The 21,649-nt window shown below is 42.9% G+C and overlaps 2 protein-coding genes across 2 annotated transcripts; both read right to left on the bottom strand.

Moving 5' to 3' along the window:
* Positions 1,339-9,955, bottom strand: LOC8062188 (protein NRT1/ PTR FAMILY 4.3). The gene is made up of 7 exons (XM_021456305.1): positions 9,923-9,955; positions 5,604-5,636; positions 4,592-4,712; positions 3,337-3,554; positions 2,594-3,040; positions 2,307-2,434; positions 1,339-2,203 (listed from the first exon to the last, which is right to left on the bottom strand). The coding sequence occupies exons 1-7, from the start codon at positions 9,953-9,955 to the stop codon at positions 1,339-1,341; spliced, it is 1,845 nt and encodes a 614-aa protein (XP_021311980.1).
* Positions 12,123-17,800, bottom strand: LOC8062187 (MACPF domain-containing protein CAD1). The gene is made up of 6 exons (XM_002456310.2): positions 17,266-17,800; positions 16,863-17,101; positions 16,511-16,706; positions 13,756-13,939; positions 13,437-13,600; positions 12,123-13,074 (listed from the first exon to the last, which is right to left on the bottom strand). The coding sequence occupies exons 1-6, from the start codon at positions 17,551-17,553 to the stop codon at positions 12,472-12,474; spliced, it is 1,674 nt and encodes a 557-aa protein (XP_002456355.1). The 5' UTR covers positions 17,554-17,800; the 3' UTR covers positions 12,123-12,471.

Below are 21,649 nucleotides of genomic sequence, written 5' to 3'. Positions count from 1 at the left end.
CTAATTACACAGTTTAACTGTAAATCCTGAGACGAATCTTTTGACTCTAGTTAGTCTATGATTAGATAATATTTACTATAAACAAACGAAAGTGCTATAGTAACGAAATTTAAAAATTTTCACATTTAAACAAGGCCTTGCTTTGCATCTATGCCGTGGGTCCTCCAGTTTCGTTTAAAAAAAACTGAAGGTTGCACGCCTAATAATAAGGTTCAACAAAGAGGGGCTGACAGCTAGGATTTTGGGCCACGAACATAAGGCTTGTGCCGTGGCTAAAATAGCTTATGCCGTGGCTAAAATCACCTGGGACTTTAGGCTAGTGCCGTTACTGCCGAATCGGTCACGAACATCAGGCCTGTATGGTGGCTAGAATCTCGAACATAGGGCTTGTGCCGTGGCTAGAATCTCAATAAGAGACGCTAACAGCCGGGACTTTAGACTGACTCCAACCACGTAGCTATTACGGCACCCAAACCTATTTTGCATCGTTCGTGTGAAAAAATCAGAATCCAACAGCATAGGTAAAGCAGGTAGCCATTTTCCCTACGTCTGTTGGCAGAACCCAAATATAGGTTCTCTCTCCCGTCTCTCTCCTCCACTAAAATAATCTGCTGCGCCTGCGAAACAAAACCGTCCATACTTGGCTCTCTTCTACTGTCTTCGCTGCTGGAGAGGGAAAGATTTGGGTGGCCAACCTTTTCCCCGTGCAAAACCCAAACAAAAGAATCGGTCTCAAGTTTGGCTACTGACTGTTGGAGTCAGTCTTAGGCCATTGCCGTTTGGCACGGCCACGAACAAGGCTGTACAGTTAACAGTGGCTAGAATCTGGGTATGGTGGCTTTATAGCTTGACCCGTATTTTGGGTCCGCGCGACACAAAAAATTATGCACAATAAGAACACGAGAGTCACATCGTGCTCATGATCTTGATATGGTGAGCTAGGTACATAGCCTAACCCATATGTTAGACCGACACTATATAAAAATAGCACGTAAATACATTATAACTCATTTTCTAGCATTTACTATATATACTACCTCTTATTTAATTCTTTAAATAAAATATAAAAAATATTAAACATTTTATGAAAATAATACACATAAGATATATATTTTTTATAATTATATAAAAGAGAAGACTAGTTTTGAGAGCCATATTTAGGCTGGCATGATCCGAAGATATGCCGACATGCCACTAGTCGTGTTACCGTGTCATATCGGCATAATCCGATATGCCTTATATGTAGAGGACCATGCCGTGCCCAGCAGAAGTCCCACCTCTAACAAAACAGCACTCGCGAAGAGGGTAGACAGATAAATTAATAAGCACACGAATGCATCACACTTGCTGTTGCTGCTCCTCGGCGGCGGGCGCCTTTTCCTGAGGCCTGTACTTGTACCATCTCGCCCAGAATAGATAGTTGAAAAGGTTGAGGGTGCTAAGCACGGCAAGCAGCCAGAAGAAGAGGTCGAGGTGGTTGCGGTTGATGCTGCCGGCGAGCCATCCGCCGCTCGCCGTGGACCTCCTGGTGGCGGCGTTGACGGCCTTCACGATGATGGTGCTCATGAAGTAGCCCAGCGAAAGGGAGCACCAGAGGAACGAGGACGACATGGACTTGAGCGCCGCAGGCGCCTGTGAGTAGAAGAACTCCATGAGGCCGACGTAGGTGAACATGTCGGCGATGCCGAACACGGCGAACTGCGGCGCCAGCCAGAAGCAGGACATGGGCAGATGCTGGACCCCAACAATCATGTCCAGCATGCCGTTCCTCGTGGCCACCTTCTTGCGCTGCGCCTCCACGACGGCGGCGATGACCATGGAGACGATGGAGAGCACGAGGCCGACGCCGACGCGCTGCAGGTACGTGATCCCGGTGGGGATGCCCGTCAGGCGGCGCGCCAAGGGCACGAAGAGCTGCTCGTAGATGGGGACGGCGAAGATGAGGAGGCCGAGCGGGATGATGAGCATGGAAGCCACCGGCATCTTGAAATGCGGCCCGAGCGTCGTGTCCATCGTGCTGCCTTGCACCATGGAGAAGGTCTGCAGCTGCGCGAGGCAGGTGCCCATGATGATGGCGCTGCAGAAGATGGGCACCATGGCCAGCACCGTCTTGGCCTGCTCCACCTGTGTCACCCGGCACTGACGCCACGGGTTCGCCGCCGCATCCTTGTCTGTCTGAACTATGGCCGCCCTGTCCAGGAATCTGCATCATGAGCCAGCACGCAATCAAACAGTACCGTCAGTGCCTTCCTCTGCCTGCCAGGAGTAGTTTCTTGAGGCTGACCAGTACTGTAGTGAGCGTCAACCTGAACGGCCTATCCCTGTGCGACAAGAACTCCATGTCAGGCGAAGCTTTGCTCCTGCTGATCTCGTACAGCTCGTCGGGGTCCTCAGGGAGCTGCTGTTTCCTGTTCCTGATTGCAGCCACGTACACCTGAACACAACATCATCATTGAGACTCGTTGAGGACTACTCTCTGTTTGCAACTTAATTTGTCTAGGATAATAACATAGGCCAATAGACCGCCATAGCCTGCAACAACGCATGGTAAAGGCGGAGTAGCGAAGAGATAGTGATGGCGTTTATTCTTGACCTGGCAGATCTCCTTTAGCGCACTGCTTCCCTGCACGGTGGCGATGCGGTACCTCGGCATGCCAGCGATGAAGACGATGACGGCGAGCCCCATGACGCCCGTGGCGGCGGCGAACCCCTTCTCCCATCCCCTGTCTGGAAGTCCCTGGATCCACAAGAACAGCGTGACGCTGACGACGCCGCCGGTGCAGAGGCTAAGCAGCAGGTAGTTGAAGCAGCTGGACATCTGCTGCTTCTCCTTGGGGTGCTTGGCGTCGAACTGGTCGGCGCAGTGCGCCGGCAGGGCCGCCTTGATGCCTCCCGAGCCGAGCGCGATGAGGTACAGCGCCAGGTAGAGGTGCACCTCGTTGCCGCCGTGCACCCGCAGGCACGTCAACGGCTGTCTGGGGTCGCACATGGGAGGCTTCAGCCGGTCGGAGCGCGCCTGCAGAAAAAGCAGCAGAATCCCCTGCAATGCAAGGCCTTGTTTAGTTTGAAAAAAATATATTAGGTTATTGTAGCACGTTTATTTATAATTCTTAATTATTGTTCAACTTCTATAAACTACAGATAAACTATGTTATTAATTATTTTTTATTTATATTTAATAATCTATATATTTTGTAGAGATTTAATAAGACGCGCGGGGAACTAAACAAGACCCAAGAAACGCCATAAGCAGGAAAAGCAAGCGATCAATAAAGCAGCACGTACGAAAAACCATCCATAAGACACAGCACAGGCATGCATGCGATTCGTACGTACCACGAGCTCAACCAGTGATGATAGGATCACAGTCATGTATCGGCCGACGAAGACGTCCGCGAAGACGGAGATGAGCACGGCGATCATGTAGCTGGCGCCCATGTAGTTGGTCAGCAGGTTTGAGGAGTCTTCAGCGTTCATGTGCATGACGCCTATGAAGTACAACACGAGGTTCACGGCCAGAGACAAGGTGGCCATGTTCTCAAATCCGAAATTGGCTGCAGAAACAACAGCACAGCTTCGAGTGTTATGCTTGGTTCAAAAATAATAACCTCCTGCTTGTTTCTCGGTCACTTACTGCAATCCGGAGTACTGAGCGTAATTAACACACGGTGCATGGTGTTCGTATATTTCTTGTAATTATGTTGCTAAATATAATAAAATGGTATCTTAATTCATTTATTTTTGCTAATGACCCCTTTCCCTCGTGGCTAGTCTCTAGGACTGTTTGTTGTTGTTAGGGTTGGCCTCCAGTTGTTTCCTGAGGTGTGTTAGGCTGTGAGTGCGTGGTGTTGAGTTTGTGTTGGTGTAACTGTTATTGGGTTCTTACACTCCTTCTAAATATAATGAGGCGTAGATCTCATGTGTTTCTTGAGTTTTTTTGGTAATAATGTTCCATATTAATCTCCATGAGACGTGCTAGAGAAAAAAGATAAACCATATAAATTCACACAATAATCACAATCATCTTGCTATTAGTTTGATATACTCTAATCAATATCGCTTATAATAACCTTTGATTTTTTTCCCAATAGATTACCCTCTAAAACCTTCTAATTTGCATCTAAATTATCCACCTCTATGAGTATAAAAGATAAATTAAAATAACTCTCCATCTAAATTACACATGTCTATCACTATGAAAGATAATGCAAATTAACCCCTAAATTAGCTCTTAAATCAACCAAATCTATAATTACAAGAAAATGGTATAAATTAACCCATTTAAGTTTGCCTGATTTTATACACTCTAATCATCATCGCCAATAATAGTCATTGGATCATTAAGAAAAATAAAGGGCAACCCCTCAATTTGTATCTAAATTATCCACCTTACCATTATAAAACTTAATTTTAAATAATATATCTAAAATTTGAATCTAAACTATCCACATATGTTGTTATGAAAGATAATATAAATTATCCACTTAAGAAATAAATCCTTCTGAATGCAAATTCAGTCCAGAAACTATAAACTTTTAATTACACCTTTTCTTTCTAAGAGAGAATATAAACAGTTAGGAATAGAGGGTACCAAGAATGAAGAAACAATTGCCCAAACCGCCATGGCGTCCTCGCAATGCAGGTCTTCCCCGCCAATCAACCTTCCCTTCAATGACTTCATACGTATTTCCTCCAACAGCACGTGTCTCCACCTAGTGCACAGATAATATATGAACAACCAAGCCACGCCTTTGTCATCCTTTTGGCTTAGGATCAAGTTTGTGAAAATATGTCTTTGCAGGTAAGGAAAAGTAAGCATTAAATGGACAATCTGGAGTGATCTACTGTAATCCTTATAAATTGTCTAAGGATTGAAGGGGAAGTGAGCTAGAGATATTGAAGCGGGGAGGCAATACTTTAATCCTTATAAATTGTATAAGGATTGAAGGAGAAGTGAGCTAGAGATATTGAAGTGGGAAAGTTGTAAGGATCGAAATCACTATAGGAGACCCATTGTTGACAAACACGTCGTAAAGCACTAGGAGAATAACACAATTAAATCCTAGAACGAGATTGAGTACTTGTGTCAAGCTGAGAATTTGGATCAGGTGAACAGGTTCTATCATAAATAACCCAACCAGTTTAGCTACGCATAATTCGCTACGATGAGAAGATTGGACACCCCATATCACTAGACCAGCTCAAGCACATGGTTTGATGAGTACTATCACTTAAGGTAGTACAACCAAAAGCTTCTTCATGAATGTTCAGATGCAATAAGCCAATAACACAACTAATAAGTTCTCTTTTTTTTATTTGTTCTTGCGAAGTCAACAATAACAACGCCGATGGATGCTGGCACGTGATTGTTTGGTTTCATATTTTTTTAGGAATAAGTTCAGAGTGTAGCAAATCCAATCCGTAAAAGAAAAGGAGACATTCATGTTGACAGTTATCCATGCACACGCAGTTTTCATATAAGGTAATAGCAATTTATATCTTCTGCAATATGAAATACTCCTAATAAGCAGTTAAGCACCAGCTGTATCAAAAGGAAAACGGGAACCACGGACCAAGGCACATACCATGGACGTGGAGTCTGCCTTGCCGTTGGCTTCAGATGCTTTGCTCATCTCCTCGTTTTCCTATTAAGATCCAAGAACATCATACAGATGAGAACATTGGCACGATGAGAAGTTGGAAATAACAGAGAGGGAAAGCAAGCTACCATTTTGGCCAAGAGCTATCTAAGGACTAAGGAGGATAGGCAGAAAGTGCAGTTGCAATGACTTATAAGAGCATGCTGCACAAACGAGTCATCCTAGGATATTGATATTCTCTTGTTTTGTTCGAATTCTTCTGTACAGCTTCGTGGATGTATACAATCACAACTGACATTGCTTTATTAGAATTTAGCAAACTCAGTGCACATAAAGATTAATCAGCTTTGTCCGGCTCTTCTGTCATAATATATGCATAATGCATAGTAGGCTCTCCACGGAAACATCCACAGATTTGTTCTTCAAGGATTTTCCTGTCCATATCACACATCCTTCGGTACTTTAACAATGCTGAAAACGACACCATGTGTCTTCTACTCTCATTCCTCACTGTGCCGATCAAATCGAAGCAAAAGGTGTTTCAGAAACACTGAAACAGTACTCGAGAGCGCGACATTTGGTTGGAGCATTGCTTGCCACTTGCTGCCAGGGCCGGCGTTGGTATATGATGGATTTTGCAAGACAGCACTGTGATATAAAACTAATCCACAATTCCACGGAGACGTCTCGACAATGTCCCTGCGGAAACACCAAGTCAGAGGGCACAAGAAAGCAGGAGGCCGGAATCTTTGGTTAAGAATTCTCCCAGCCTGCAACTCTGCATAAGAGATTAGGTAAAATTATATTCTAAACTACAAGATTTAGCCATTGTATAAAATAAAAAACTCACTCAAAGCAAAGAGTTTCACAACAGACTTTGTATTGGATAGCTAGTGAGAACGATATGCTATATATGACAAGCGAAAGTTTAGGGATAGCAAACTTGCTATTTTAGCAAACCGAATAACATACCTATTGGACTTTAATTTTCACTTTAAAAATGTAAAAATAGTCTAGATAACATGGATAACATATCTGTTGGAGTTGCTCTAAATTAAAAGAGTTGCAACAGGTCCCAACGGAGCACAGCTTGCAATGAAATTAAAAATAGTATATATAGCCGGAAGAAAATTTCTCTAGAATCAATTCAGCTTACGTTTCTGTTAAGGTCGAGGATACGATTTGCAAAATTGCTGGCAAAGCGGAAGGAAGTCAATTTGAAGCATCTCCTAAGGTCCATCAGATGATATGGCAAAAGATGCCGCGGAGCGCGTCAAGGAATTTTGAAAAATGCCGTATCACCCTATCCCCATATCCATATCATATCAGTATCCCGTATTGGTGGGTCAGGGAAATCCCCTATCACCCATGTTATTCATTATTGTCATGGACCATTTGCATTTGGATCTCGCTAAGGCCAGTCTCAATGGGGATTTCATTAGAGTTTCATACACATTAAATATGCTGATGTGGCGCTATATTAACGAAGAGAGAGATGATAAGAGTTTCATGGGAGTAGAGAAAGTTTCATCCCCATGAAACTCCTATGCACTGTTTGCAAAATATTGATGTGTTGAAAACTGTGTCATGAAACTCCCATTGAGGATGGCCTAAGAGCACTCCCAATGCAGAAACCATAGTGGTTTCTATAGACATTAATTGCAGTACCACCTAAGCCTTTTGCTGATGTGGCAATGTAGTTATTGAAGAGAGAGAGAGAGTAAAAATCATAGAAACTGGGTCTAAGTTAGTAACCATGTCTACAGAAAATCCAAGACATGAAGTGGTATGATTGGCTAAGAATGGAGAAAGAATGAATGTGATTGGATATAAAAATATTCTATAGAAACTATCCATTGGCACCATAGTTTCTATATGTAGTGTCTATAAGAATTAATGAGTATAGAAACTATACGTAGTTTTTAGTATTGGGAGTGCCCCATTCTCACGTAGCTCCCATCTGTAGTGAAGTCGAGGACATCCGTGTATGTAGACGATGCGTCAATCTTCGTCAATCCGAGGCTAGACACAAGATAGTCATCAACCTTGTCTAGACGTATTAGACGATTTTGTATTGCAGTAGCTTAAATTTCAAACAACTATAAAAAATATACACATATAATTGGTTAAATGTCCTCTAGTATCCAAAATACTAAGACAATATTATAAGAAGTTGAGATTTTAAATACAATAGTTCCAAGTTCTCGGTTTATCACACATCTAATCATGTTATCACATCACTATTTGGCTTTCATGTGTATCAAGATCTTAGTGTATCAAACAACTACTCAAATATTTGGCTTTTATGTGTATCAACAGAGATGTCGTTAACTTTTTCAATTTGCATTTCTTAGTTTCTTATAATGTATAGGAATACCTAAATAATGCATTGGGAAAGCACTAGACTTGCAGCCAAATAGTGGTGTGATAACATAGATCTTGATACACATCACTATTTGGCTGCAAGTCTGGTGCCTTCCCAATGCATTGTTTAGGTATTCCTATACATTATAGAAAACTAAGAAATGCAAATTGAAAAAGTGTGGAGGAATGGTTTGAGAAACATTTGAGTAGTTGGAGAGGAAAACACTGAGGACGTTTTATACTGATAAACTCAGTGCTTGGTAGCCTTTTGATGTATATGATGTCCTCAGTGCTTAGTAGCCTTTTGATGTATATGATGTCCTTCTCTGCATTGCCAAAGGGTGTTCTGAAGAAGTTGGATTATTCTGCTCTAGATTCTTTTGGCGAGGTGATGGGAAAAAAAGAAGTATCCTTTAGCTAAGTGCACCATTTTGTGTCAGCCTGGAGACCAAGGAGGCCTTGGAATTTATGGTCTGAACGTTAAAAATATTGCTCTGCTTTGCAAATAGTTGTTTAAACTCCTCACCATAGATGGGACTTGGCAGCAAAGAAAATCCTCTGAGACAATATCTAGGTTCTAAACCTCTAGTGCAAGTAGAATTGTAGAGTGGGGACTCCCATTTTTTGTCTTCTCTCATGAAAGTCAAGCGAGATTTTCAACGCTTTAGATCATTTGTGGTTAAGGATGGACCACAAGTGAGGTTCTTGGAGGACAAATGGCTTGGCAACACAACTTTGCAAGAACAATATCCAAGTCCAAACATGTGACTATAGGTAAAGTGCTTGCCGTTTTCCCACCAAATCTCTTGGCGCAGGGATCTAACAGGTCCTAAGTTAGTAGCTTGGAATAGTTTGTTAGCACACATTACTAACATATAATTTTCTCTAGAGCTCTGTTTTTCATTGGAATTTACACCCAAATAGACAATTCTAAGTGAAATCACACTGCCAAGCATTAGTAAATGTCGATGTCCCCAATTATAACAAAAGTTTATGGAAACTTAAGCCCCATTAAAAATCAAAATCTTTTTGTGGTATTTGTGAAGAGGAATTGTATTGACTAATTTTAATCTTACTAAGCACAACTGAGATAATTAGGCACCTGTTTTTTGAATGCCACTTAGCTTGTTCTATTGGTTGATTATTCAGGTGGCTACTGTTCCTCACTTGTTTGGTGGTTGGTAAGGAGGATTTAGTACAGAATTAAAACCACTACTTATGCTTGGAGCGGCTACTACTTACTGGTCACTTTTCTAAAATAAAAAACATGTTCTTCTTGTGTAGGTTATCTATTTGGTTATTCAGTGGCTACATACTTGGGCTATTCTAAAGAAGGTGGCTTCTTAAGACTTGGTTGCGGTGGTCTTGCAATAGTTGGTGCAGGTGGCCAAGGATATTTTCTCCTAGGCACATGAATCTAGTCTATGAATTGATAGTCACTAGAATGTGTCGATCTCCTTTTATTTTTGTGGTGTTGTGCCTCTTTGTTAGGCAGAGGACGGAAGTATATTTTCAAGGCTTTGTATAATCTTGATGTAATGTTTTGAGAATTTAATAAAACCTTCCTTTATAAAAAGAATAGATCTTGAGCATGTGCTCCAACCTTTCCCCGGAACTCGAGGTACTTTTCCATGCCATTACCGAGGATTGCAACTTCACACGAGATCGTTGCAGCAAAGTCACGTACAACCTCTCATCGAGCAAATAAAAAAGGGCTACTAGGATGGAAAGAACATATGTTATCAGGTAGTCATCTGATAGTATTCCCCCTAGCGGTCTGAACAAGAAAACAAATTGATAAATTAGAAGTTTTTTATGAAAAGGGGACGACAACACAAATGCTTCCATGGTGGCCACTGTCTAGTTAATGGGATGACAACACAGATGGTGTCCATTGGCCAGTCAATTGGCCAACATTTAGTAAGCCAAAAGGCCTTGGAGGGTTGGGAGTCATTGACTTTGAAAAGTTTGGAAGAACTGTATGATTTCATTGGTATAGCAAGAATGGGTGTATGACTCTAAATCGTGGACACGAATAATGTGCCCTGCAATGCAGCTAATTGACTCCAGTACGATGCATCCACCACAATAATGGTGGGAAACGGTAGGAAAGCATGGTTTTGGCACCACAATCGGTTTGATGGGAAGCACAAAAAAAATTGGCACCACACTTATTCGAACAAGTTAAAAGGAAAAACAAATCTAGTGAGCAAAAGCTCAGCAATGATGCCTAGATTCAGACACTATCCAACAACATTACAACAACCATCCAAATTGAGAAGCTCATCTCATTGTGGACTAGGCTTCAAAATATTCACTTGTAGCCCAAGATAAGAGAGTCAATAGCCTAGAGATGGATGCCAGATGGACAATGTTCCATATGTTTAGCGTACTAGGTTCAATTCCAAGACTCATGTTAAAGATACAACCAAACCTAATTTGGAAAGCTCGCATAGAAAACAAGTGTAAGTTGTTTGGTGGACGCTCATACAAAGCAAAATTCTCACAACGGATGTTTTGGCTTCAAGGGGTGGCCTCACTAGGAGTGTTGTGTTCTGTGCAACGTGCCACTTGAAATTGCCCTACACATGTGCCTCCATTGTCCTTTTGAGAAACTTGTTTGGTATCAAGCATTGGTCTAGGAACACTTTGACACTGGTATGATCTAACATGTGGACGATTCATCGTCCATCAGTTCTTGGTGGGACAAAATGACACAAAAGGTAGAAAAAGAGCAACGATGGCATTTCAATAGCGTGGCCATTTATGTCATGTGGAATCTCTAGAAAGAGCAAAATCAGAGATTTTTTTTAAACCATTACATGAAAGCAAAAGAAGTGACTATGAAAGTAAAACAAGACTTTAAGTTAAGAAGACGACACTTGTTTTATATAACTTACATGCCACCCTAGTGGTTGGGATATGTGTGGGAAGTCTCTTTATCTTTATTGTGTTTAAACTTATTTTCTCTCTTAATTGAAAGACAGAACTCTTGCCACTTTTCAAAAAAAAGATGCCAAAAGATCAACTCATCAACAGCAACAAGAAGAGCACATGCCCTTTTATTTACAGTTACAAAGACTGAGATTGCACTACCTTTCAATGAGAACGGCTCGTTGTAAGTATTCATGTGATATCTTTATAGTTTCCTTACTAGACACACTCAATGTAACACCTTTCCTCCATTAGTACTCTACTGGTCAGTTAATCAGAGCAGTCATACTGCCTGAGTGGGTCAGGGGAGTACCACGCTCTTCTGCACTCCTATATGCAACATAAATGTTTCTGAAATTCATATATCCTTTTGTGGAGTGCACAAACATATTGTGTTTGTTGCCTTCTAGAAGTGTTATGTTGATTAGAGGAGCAAGAACAAACCACAATTGTTTTCAAACCAAATTCCAAGAGTGGAGTAACAGACAAGCATAAATAGCAACTTCCAAACAGTTGGGAAACATGTCAACATAATATTTTTATATGATCTATCAAAAAGGATACATGAATTTCAGCATAGTAACAATCTTGCATTACGAAAGACAATGAATACCTTGATCCGGTTGTTTTCTTTTCTCGTCCCTTACCCCGTCGACCTTAGGCAAAGCACAGTTCTCTTCTCGACACATAGCTACTCCTTGAACAATAACCTACACAGCATGCATAGCTACTTCTAGAACAATAACAAACACAACAACGGCATGTCGTAGACTCCAAGTTAGCTAACACTAGCACAAAAGGATACATGAATCTCAAGAAGCATTTATGCATGTTACATACTCTCCCTCTGTTCTAAATTATAAGTCGTTTTTATTTTTTTTAGTACATCCATTTTGCTATGCATATAAATATAAAAATGTGCCTAGATACATACACAACAAAATGGGTGAACCAAAAAAAAAAGTTAAAGTAGTACAAAGAAATGTTGCATCCCCTCACCCACACAGGCACTTATCGTTCACACCAACCGTCTGGTAGAGTAACCAGGCAATATCTATGAGAGACAAAACAAACTTTGAAGAATTCCATACTCATTATCAACTGTTGAACCTGAGAATTATGCCAATATGCAACAACCATGCACTGCCATTCTCATCTGTGCCAGACCATCAATCACGCAGTCAAAAAGTGACTCACCCAGATGTACAACATGAATCCAATTGATGAAAATCAACAAAACTGTTAGCACTTAGTAACCAGGGGTGAATATACTAGTTATGTTCCACTGATGAATTTGGAGAGCAAAACACCAGTGCCAAAACTCATGGAACACATCACTTTCACTGTCACAATCGTATGGCTGTGGAAGAGATGACTGATGCCAGATCAAACACTTTTGAACTGAGCATAAACATCTTCATGCTACTTCACTCAAGGCATTAATCAAAAGCATGGATCCACATCAAGTTACAAGGGGGACGGAAAGCCATACATGAAAAACAAAAGAACAAATGCTACCTTAAAACACAGTGCTCAATATTAGAGTGAGTGAATGAATGCTTTAAACATTTGGTTAATAATTCAATAAGGAGTACTTTGCACGCACAACAATCCTGCCTTTCTCAACACCCAACTTAGCACCTGTGATCAGCCAGTGGCCAGGCGCATCTTGTGGGCCCTTCAATGTTTCTGTCATGTCAACGATCTTCAGAAGTTTGGCATTATCACTTGAGGATGATGAAGATTCGTCTGTTTTATGAATCGAAGAACTTGATGGGCTGTGGTCCCACACTGATCTTCTAATTGTGCACCCAGGAACCCTGGAGAACAAAAGTTTAAGATGGAGAACACTCTTTGCACCAAAATCCCACACTCCCAACTGTGCTCCTGTAACAATATAAACACCAGATAGGTCCGTAATATTTGTTTCAGTGTACTCTATGGGTGCTGTGCTAACATGAGCAAAGTTCTTCCATTTGATTGGCTCGAACCATCTGCTGTCCTGTTCTTCAGGACCTTGCCATTTTGGAGGTCCAATGGTAATATGGGAGTCCCAATGAGGTAGGAATATCTTTGGTAATGATCCAAGGTGCTGCAAATGAATAGCCAGACGATTCTGTTTGGCTCCTTCCAAGAGCAGTTTGAGGCCAACAACTGGTCGACGCCCAACAGAGATCTGCATGTGTCTCATTCAGAGTTAGCATGTTCACAAAAAATTGATTGTCTTAAAAATATATCTTTTTTATATGAGTATAATGCGTCATAAGTACAACACTTGCACCTCAGGTGCAATTTACACATATTTGTTCTTCTGCATGCCCTGATCTTTAGAATTATATTATTATTCAGCCCAGTAGAAAAATGTTTATGATGGTAACTGTGCTTCATAGACTCAGCTAATACAAAATAGCATTTGCTCAAAAAAAAAGTTAATACAAAATAGCATTGCGTGAGAACAATTAAAATAGCCTTTCTAGTGTAAAATTAGAAAAAGTAATCATTGTACTCATATGTTCAGATTTAAGGGGTAGCCTTTACCTGTTCTGTGCTAATGAAGAGCTTTGGGCCCATTAAGCTAAACTGAAGTGATGGACAGACAGGTTCCTTCCTGTGGTGACCAGCAATACCCGGTGGGGCTGGAGCCCAAACTAGTGGGACTTGAAAATCTAAGAAGTACTGTAATTCTTCAATTGGAGGTTTGTCTGTAAAACAGAACTTATCAAAACAGTATAACTGAAGAGATATCACATTATATGTTAGCTTTAAGCTCAGGGCATTATAAATGTACTATATTCAATGTGGCGAATGAATTGCATAACTGCATAGAACAAAATAAGCAATCAACAGCAGGTCTTACAGGTCAAGTATAGCTCAACTGCACGAGCAAGGTGCTTCTTTCCTGGTATATCGTCAACAAGAGAGACAATTGAGAGAAAGGTCATGCCTATGACATCTGGTGCTGAGGCAACAGTTCCTTTCCAATCACTAAAACTTTGAACAAGATCGCAACCACCCCTCCTTCTGAATATTACTGTCATATCCTGTAAAGGATAAAGCAACAGCTAATCAATGTTTACATATAAATGCTAGAATGGTGGGCAGTTCAGGTGTCGGGAGAGTGCATGTTCCATCTACAGGTGACTCTACAATGCCTCTCATTACTTGTACATGCACGCATTAAAACATCAGTTACAAAGACATATATGATTTAATTTTATGTGCCTCTGTCCTTACTGCCGTTACTGGTGAGTAGATTAACACATGCTAGGGAGTTCATGGTGGTACTAATTGGAGAGGCAGGTTATGACTGGGAGTAAGTTTTCCAGGTGATTAAGGGCCCATTTAGTAGTGCTCCTGCTCCAACTTCACCCGCTCTAGCTTCTGCTCCTCTCGGATTGTTGTGTTAACCATCTGGTATAGCTTCACAAGTGGATTTCAGGAAATGACAGTCTCCTGGCTCCACCTTCGTAGAAGCAAACCTGCCTTAGTCTGGAGAATACCACACTCTTCTGGCAGCAGTGCAACACATGCCTGATCTGCGGTTGCCAACTTGGCCTCAGTGGTGGCAGGCAATCCTGCTTGACCTTGCCCTGAGGGTACATACAATGCTCCTAGCTGGCGAGGCGCTTGTAGGTGGTTACTGGTTTTGCTTGCCATGGTGGACATAATACGGGCGCTTTGTACGCAGCGTCGCTGCCTAATCAAACGTTCGACGCTTCGTGCTGTCCGACAAGCTTGTGCAAAGTCGCGCGCCTGGGCTTGAAGCAAATCCTACCGTTACAAACTAATTAACTACTATTGTTGACTTGTTCTCAAGTAAAGAAGCGCCTATCCCATTGTAAGTTAGAACTGCTAGATAATGTTTTGTGCCTTCTCTCTTTAAATGTCGATGTAAGCGTCTCTGCGTTATACATGCCCTGAGTGCCCTTGAGTAGCAGCAGGGGGAGCAGCGGACATTGGAAAGGGATGGTGTGGGCAGCAGCGAGGGTTTGTGGGCAACAGAGATGGGTGCCGCAGCCAGTGGCGAAGTCCAAGTGGAGAGGGCTCGGCCAACGCATGAATGCAGAGTGAATAAAGGAGAGTAGGTATTTTGCTCCATGAGTGCAGTCTCAAAACGGTGAATCGATTTGTGCAATTCACGAGTGGAGCTTGAGCAGGCGGCAGTGTTTGGTAGTGCTCCTCAGCTTCTAGTGGGGATGCTGGCTCAAGAGTGCTACCAAATGGCACCTTATGTGCTTACTTGCATATACTAGTATATTCCTTACAGCAACACCAGTGTGTGTGTGTGTGTGTGTGGAGAGGGGGGGAGGGACCAGCATGGTTTGATTTTGTACGTTTGGGAATCAAACTGTGGAAAGTGCGCCATGTTTTAGGTTCGAATAGAGGGCACTAAACAAATGGATCCAGCTGGCCAGAACACAGGAAAACAGACCCTCGGAAATTGAGCATAGAGCAGTTTTCTCCATTTTTATTTGACAAGGTCCCACTATTTTGTAGTTTAGAGCTACTGAACCAAGCTTTTCATCAGCTTGTTGTTTCTAACCAACACTAGGCATGCAGCATGCTCTTAGCAAGGTATCTACAGTTCATATAAGTCTACAATGCTAAGCTGTATGAAACTCCTCCAGCATGAGTTCAACAAATTCTGTTTTTCCCACTGAATGCACACATACAAACAATCTTCTCTCACACCAGACCTAGCCTCCCTCTTCACGCTACAACTATCTCAGCAAGTTTACGTTGAGTTGCAGAAGTTACACAGGCACCTGCTTATGGTGACCTTTGATACACAGGCCATCAACCAACGGTCCTCCATATGGGGAAATCAGATTTAAACCTCCAGCAAACTTTATAATTTAGACTCTATGAATGTCAAAATATGCTCAGGGGAATTAAATACTCACAGAAGGATCTGGAAATCAAAATATGTTCTGAGAATTAAATTATTTGCCTCGCTTATTTTTGTGGACAGACTAAATACAATGACTAAGCTCAGGAGAAGCAACAGCACATCCATGGAGGAAGATATTGACCATCTCTTCTTTGCCTGTCCTTTTGCTACACGGTGCTGGAATACTCTCAACATACAGTGGGATTTACACTTTAACTTGCATGGGAGGCTTTTAGCAGCGAGACAAGCCTCAAGTTTGCAATTCTTTTAGCAGCGAGACAAACTCAGGAATGGATTTTTTTTATGGAGATCGTGCTAGTCATAGCCTCTGGGTCGCGAGATTCAAGGAACATCCATCCTTCAAATGCGTTAAGTCAGAGAAGATCTTCAACCTTCTGTCTTCCAATGGCTAGGGTCTCTTGTCTAATCTATTTTTCTTTTCTTTCTGTACGTATGTTATACTCTGTTTTTATTAAAAAAAAAATGAAGTGCTGTAGGGGAACTCCCCCACAGTTTTTCTTCAAAAAACTGATTGTAACTGTTTATTCACAATAGCTAACACTTTTTTTAGAGATGCATCAAGTGCTCATAAAAAAGTAACCAAAATGCACAAACTATACTTTGTAACAAACAGTTGTATAACAATTCATGCAAACCAAATAATGTAGCCAAAACACCTCTAGTAAACTTAGATAAAGAAAGCAGTAAGGAGTTTGCTAACCTTCTCGCTGTAATTGATAGGAGTTGCATTTGACTTATTTTCCACATCTGAGAATCTTTCCCTCCCAATTTCCCTCACATAATTTTTGAACTCCAGCTCTGACAATTGGGACGATGAATGCTGCTTAATGTATACCTCATCCTTACCACCAACCGTAACAGAGATAATAATATGGGTACCATAGTTCTCAATAAAGCTGCAGACAAGTGAAACAAGACCTTCAGGCTTCAGCTAGCAAGTGGCTTAAGCTAATAGGGTGTGTAAAGTACTAAGCTAGGAGTTGTACAGAATGGGACTGATCAGAAATGGATCCTGATAACAGTACTATCAAATAAGAAGATTACCTACTGACCTAGCCAATGCTGATGGATCCCAAACATTTGGGATCGCGCGCTTAACGCTCTCAAGCAGTGTCAGTTCAGAACTCCTAATTTTCACTCGAAACAGAGGCAGAGAATAGCCATCGATCGCAAGGGCCTTCGTGGCCGCCGCATCATTCTTCCATGAACCGGTGAAGCTGAACAGAGAGTTGAAGGAACCCAGCGGTACTGTCTCGGACAAGCATGACTTCAAGTTGAAATACTCAGCCATCTGCCAACAGAGGCATCAGAATCACATAACGCGACGCGAAGTAAACCGCCGCGGAGCACAGGACATCGACTAGAATTCGGATCACAAGTGCAGAACAAATAGAACAGAAAGCGGCGCACGATCCGATCGGAAGTTTTCAACCGGGACGAAGCACCCCAGCTCACCTTATCGAAGCTGCAGACGAAGGGCGCGTCCGCTACGGCGGAGCCTGGGCCGGAGGGGAACGGGCGGATGCGCTGGGGGTCTCTGCGGCACTGCTCGACCTCGACGTCGGGGGGCACGCTCGGGAGGACGCCGCCGTCGGGGAGACGGAGGTCCCGCGCACGGTCCTCCTCGAGCGCCACGAGCCTTCCGGCTCCCTTGCAGTAGAGCAGCCGGTGGTCTCCAGCTGCGTCGAGGCCGCGCCCCACCGCCTGTAGCGCCGCCTCCAGGGCGGAGCCCGCGAGGCTCATGGCTGATGGGGGCCCGCCCCCACTCCGCCCCCCTCTTCCTCTTCCTCCTCCGCCTCGGGATTCGCGCCGGCTACGAGAGGGGAAGACCGGCAGGAGGTCGGGAGCTGTCGCGACGGAAGCTTCTGACCGCCGCTGTTGCTGTTGATCGAGGAGAGAGAGAGAGAGAGAGAGAGAGGAGAGAGAGAGAGAGTAGGGGACACGGTTTCTGGGGACAACCGGAGGAGAGGAAGGCGACCCCGCTGCTGAGGTGGTTGGGTTTGACTGGCTTTTCTTTTTCTCTATCTATTTATTAATTTTTCTTAATTTCGTGCTGCGGTTGGTTTTATGTAAGGGACATCTTGCTTGGTGATTTGCTGTTGTTAATGGGTTTCAACGTTGGCATGCTAGCCAGATATTTCAGAGCACGCTTTCAATGTTGTCATGCTGTGTATGTTTGAAAGGTGGCTTGTTCTCTCTTGCATGCATGGTTTTGAATAGCAGGTTGACTTCTTTGTTTTGGAATCTGGTGGAAAAGCTCACACGTTCAAAAACAGACTAATAATAAATGGAAAGGGTAATATATTGTGTGGCCCTTGCCGGATAATTTTACCCAAGCTACAAATAAATTCAAGCAACAAATTCTAGAGATTTAAGGTTCCAATACACAAATATGAAACCCAAAAATTTGAGGGCATTTAGCCGAGCAGTTTTCAGCAACACCGACTATCAGCTCCCTACTTTTCTGATAGTGGAGAAAAAACACTATAGATCTCCGTATTTGTTGATTGGCCCCTAATTCGCTCTCCACTAAGAACAACTCTAGCAAAGGTCCTACTAGAGTCCTCAAATTTGGGTGGGCATCTAAATTCTCCCCTTGGCCCTCATTCCTAGGGCTGTAAGCAAGCCCTGAAGATGGTTTCAGACCTCTTTTTCTCTAGCTTGCCTAGCGACTCCCTGGTCGTGCCCCTGGTAACTACCGACGACTTTGGCGACTCCATGCAACTCACCACCACGACGCCCCAACGCGACCTGTGACCATCGGTTGAAAGCTCTAGTTTGATTTTGGATAATTGATGAAACCTAAGTACTAACCTCTATGCCAAGTATGTGAATTGGATGAGGTTGATACATTCCAAGTGGTGGAGCTAGATGAAGTGATCAAGGTGATGGTGATGACCAAAAGATGGTCACATGCTCAGCTTGGAAAAGAAGAAAGAGAAATACAAAAATGGACTGAAGACAAAGGTATAACCTATAGGGCTATTTTTGTTTTGCACTCAAGACACCATAGAAGGTGTAAATGACTTAGGGTCGATAGTTGTACTATGAAGAGGAGTAATTCATGGTTAAATGGTTATCAAGTGCCACTAGGTGAATTCATACGTGCATATGCATGAGGAACCTAGTATGCTAACATTGACCTTTGTAAAATACTTTGAAAATGCTAACACATGTGCACATAAGTTCTATACTTTGTGATTAGCAAGTTGGAAGCAAGAGTGAAGTGGTTGCAGCGCTAGAAAAAGAAAAAGAGGGGTTGTAAGGGCATCGGACCCTGGTTCAGAGGGCGTCAGCCCTGCCAGGCAGAGTCCGACGGCTTACCCTAGCTCTCGGGCACACATGCAGGACCGTCGGGCGTAATGTGTGCACTATTCATCCGCAATGTTTTGGTGCGCGCGCCAGGCATGAACCATTTGACGGAGGGGTGACACGTGGCAGGCGTCAGACCCTGGCATGGTCCGACAGTGGGCGTCGGACTCAGGTGTGATTGTTTTCGCACTCTCTAGACCTCTCTGTGTAAAAACCATAGGCATCAAACCTTTCCTGCTCACAATCCAATGCTACTAACATTTGCGAGTCTGATGGTCTGTCAATGACCGTTTGGTCATGGCAACATTTGTCAAGTTTGAATGGGATGTGTGGCGCTTCGAGGTTGGTCGAGGGAGGCATCGGACCCAGACATCGAACGGTCTAATGCCCCATGTTTCTAGGTCTGACCGCCCTTCCCGTGGACTAACGACTCTATTGTTTTGAGGGGGTCTACAAATAGATGAGGCACGACTTTGGTTCACCCTCTTGTACATTTTCATTAGCGGTACATCCTTGTGAGCCTAAACAAACACCTCTCACTCATCTTCATCATTGATTCATCATTATAGTGAGATTGAGAGTGATTCTAAGTGCATTTGCTTGTGTGATTGCATATGACGACACTTGAGGATCGTTTGCGCTATGAATTTCTTGTTACTCTCGGTGGTTGTCGTCACCTAGATGGCTTAGAGCAGTGGAAGAGTTATGGCAAGACTCAGTGACTATTCTTGGCCATCTCCTGATGATTATGAGGGGTTCTTGTGCCTTTCCCAAATGAGCACCAAAGGCAACTCTAGTGGACTGCTTGTGTCATTGAGCTACCTCACTTCTGGGTAGGTTTTTATGGTGTCCAACATGTGAACGAGGTTCGTACAACATCTCTTAGCCACCAAAACAACAAGTGTTGGTTGATGACATAACGAGGACTCACGTGTTGGCAAGCATATGAATCTTGACAGAAAAATTGATTGTCTCTTGCCACTGGAATTTTCCCAGTATTTATATTGTATTCATTGATTGATTGGTTCATCTCCTCTATATGATGGTATAAAGATCACACTTCTCTCATTTACATTTCCGGAAACTAGTTGCAATAAGCTCTTTAGTGTAACTAGTCATGAGAGCTTGTCTTATCTTTGCTAGTTTAGTTTCCACCTAGTTGATCTATTTAGTGTAGCTAGTTGCGAGAGGTCTTAGTGACTTAGCCTTTGCTTGCCTAGAGATTATAGCAACTAGAATTATTGGATAGATGATTTGCAACCCTTATAGAGTTAGAGCAAACTTGTATTTTTGTCATTTAGTTTACTAACCCTTTTGCTCTAGTGAATTTGTAAATTTTTAAATAGAATATTCACCCTCATCTAGTCATATTAGGACCTTCCATCGGTGACTTCCCCACAAGCTTGCATTCTTCTCTCGCTTGCCCAATGACTTTACTATGACATGGCTCCACCGGTGACTTCTTGGTGGCTCCCTACAACTCCACGCTCCTTGGTGAATCCCTCAGTCGTGACCCGAGCGACTACTAGCAACTCCCCCGTCGGTGCCCCGAACAACTACTAGTGACTCCCCAGAACCACCCATGACCCCTGATTGTGAGTGTTTTGGCTGAGGCCCTGTTTGGGACAACATCTCCCGCTATGCAATGTAGTAGACGAGCAGCGGTTAGGGAGCCACAATACATAAATTGGGTTCACGGTTCATTCTCGTGGTATTTGAGTTGGGGCGGTAGGAAAAATTGAACGTACTGCGCTACATTTGGCGGGATTATGAGATTCCATTGACCGCCATCCCGAGAAACACGATCCCAAATGGGGCCTAAGTCTGTAACAAGCGGGCCCCAGTTGTCATACTCCATTGGAATTGTTTGAGATCCCTATTTTGATGGCTATTATTGGAGTTAAGCCTAGAAAATTGAGCTCTCAAAAGTGAGAGAAATCAGAAAAGAGCTTCCTGAGCTCACTAAGATGGGGATGATGATGAAGATCTCCACCTTCACCTTATGATGGTGATGTTGAGCACTTCCTTGATCTTCTTCTTTTTCTTTTTTTGTCTCTTAGTTCTTTTATTCTCCTCTCTTTTCTCTCTTCATCTTGTTCTTCCTTGTAGAGAGAGGAAGGGAGAGCGTGGAATGAGGAAAAGTGAGAGAGCAGGTGGGGAAGGGCTGGAATTGTTGATGCTTGTGTGTACTTTGTGTTGACATGTGGGACCAAGGGAGAGGAAGAGAGAGCTCACCAAAACTAAATCTACTAAACAAGTGACCTGGCACACCCTGACGGTCCATGAGACCACTGAAATTGGATAATTTGATTTGATTTAGAGAGATAGGCTTGACATTAGGGCCATTGATTTTGCTTATAGGTTTGATAAGCACCTTTAGAGAAATTGGGAAGGGTACGTACTTGGCATCCATTTCAAAGTATCTTTCTCTAAGTCAAGTATAGCTAACTAGGGTTGACCCTAGTTGACTTAAGTTGATTTGGGGGAAACGATGATGTTTATTAGTGAATTTGAAGTCTGATAAACT

Source organism: Sorghum bicolor, chromosome 3, assembly GCF_000003195.3.
Source record: "Sorghum bicolor cultivar BTx623 chromosome 3, Sorghum_bicolor_NCBIv3, whole genome shotgun sequence".
Classification (NCBI taxonomy): Eukaryota; Viridiplantae; Streptophyta; class Magnoliopsida; order Poales; family Poaceae; genus Sorghum; species Sorghum bicolor.
This window is presented reverse-complemented; position numbering and strand designations above follow the sequence as displayed.

What these genes read in the sequence shown, in the direction of transcription:
- LOC8062188 (XM_021456305.1), bottom strand. Translation starts at nt 9,955, where the DNA reads ATGAAATCATACAGTTCTTCCAAACTTTTCAAA. An exon ending in CATCTGAAGCCAACGGCAAG is followed by an intron (nt 4,713 to 5,603) that starts GCAGACTCCACG and finishes TCTGTGCACTAG; the next exon opens with GTGGAGACACGTGCTGTTGG. An exon ending in CATCACTGGTTGAGCTCGTG is followed by an intron (nt 3,041 to 3,336) that starts GTACGTACGAAT and finishes CTTGCATTGCAG; the next exon opens with GGGATTCTGCTGCTTTTTCT.
- LOC8062187 (XM_002456310.2), bottom strand. Translation starts at nt 17,553, where the DNA reads ATGAGCCTCGCGGGCTCCGCCCTGGAGGCGGCGCTACAGGCGGTGGGG. An exon ending in GATCCATCAGCATTGGCTAG is followed by an intron (nt 16,707 to 16,862) that starts GTCAGTAGGTAA and finishes ACTTGTCTGCAG; the next exon opens with CTTTATTGAGAACTATGGTA. An exon ending in TCTTCATTAGCACAGAACAG is followed by an intron (nt 13,075 to 13,436) that starts GTAAAGGCTACC and finishes AGACACATGCAG; the next exon opens with ATCTCTGTTGGGCGTCGACC.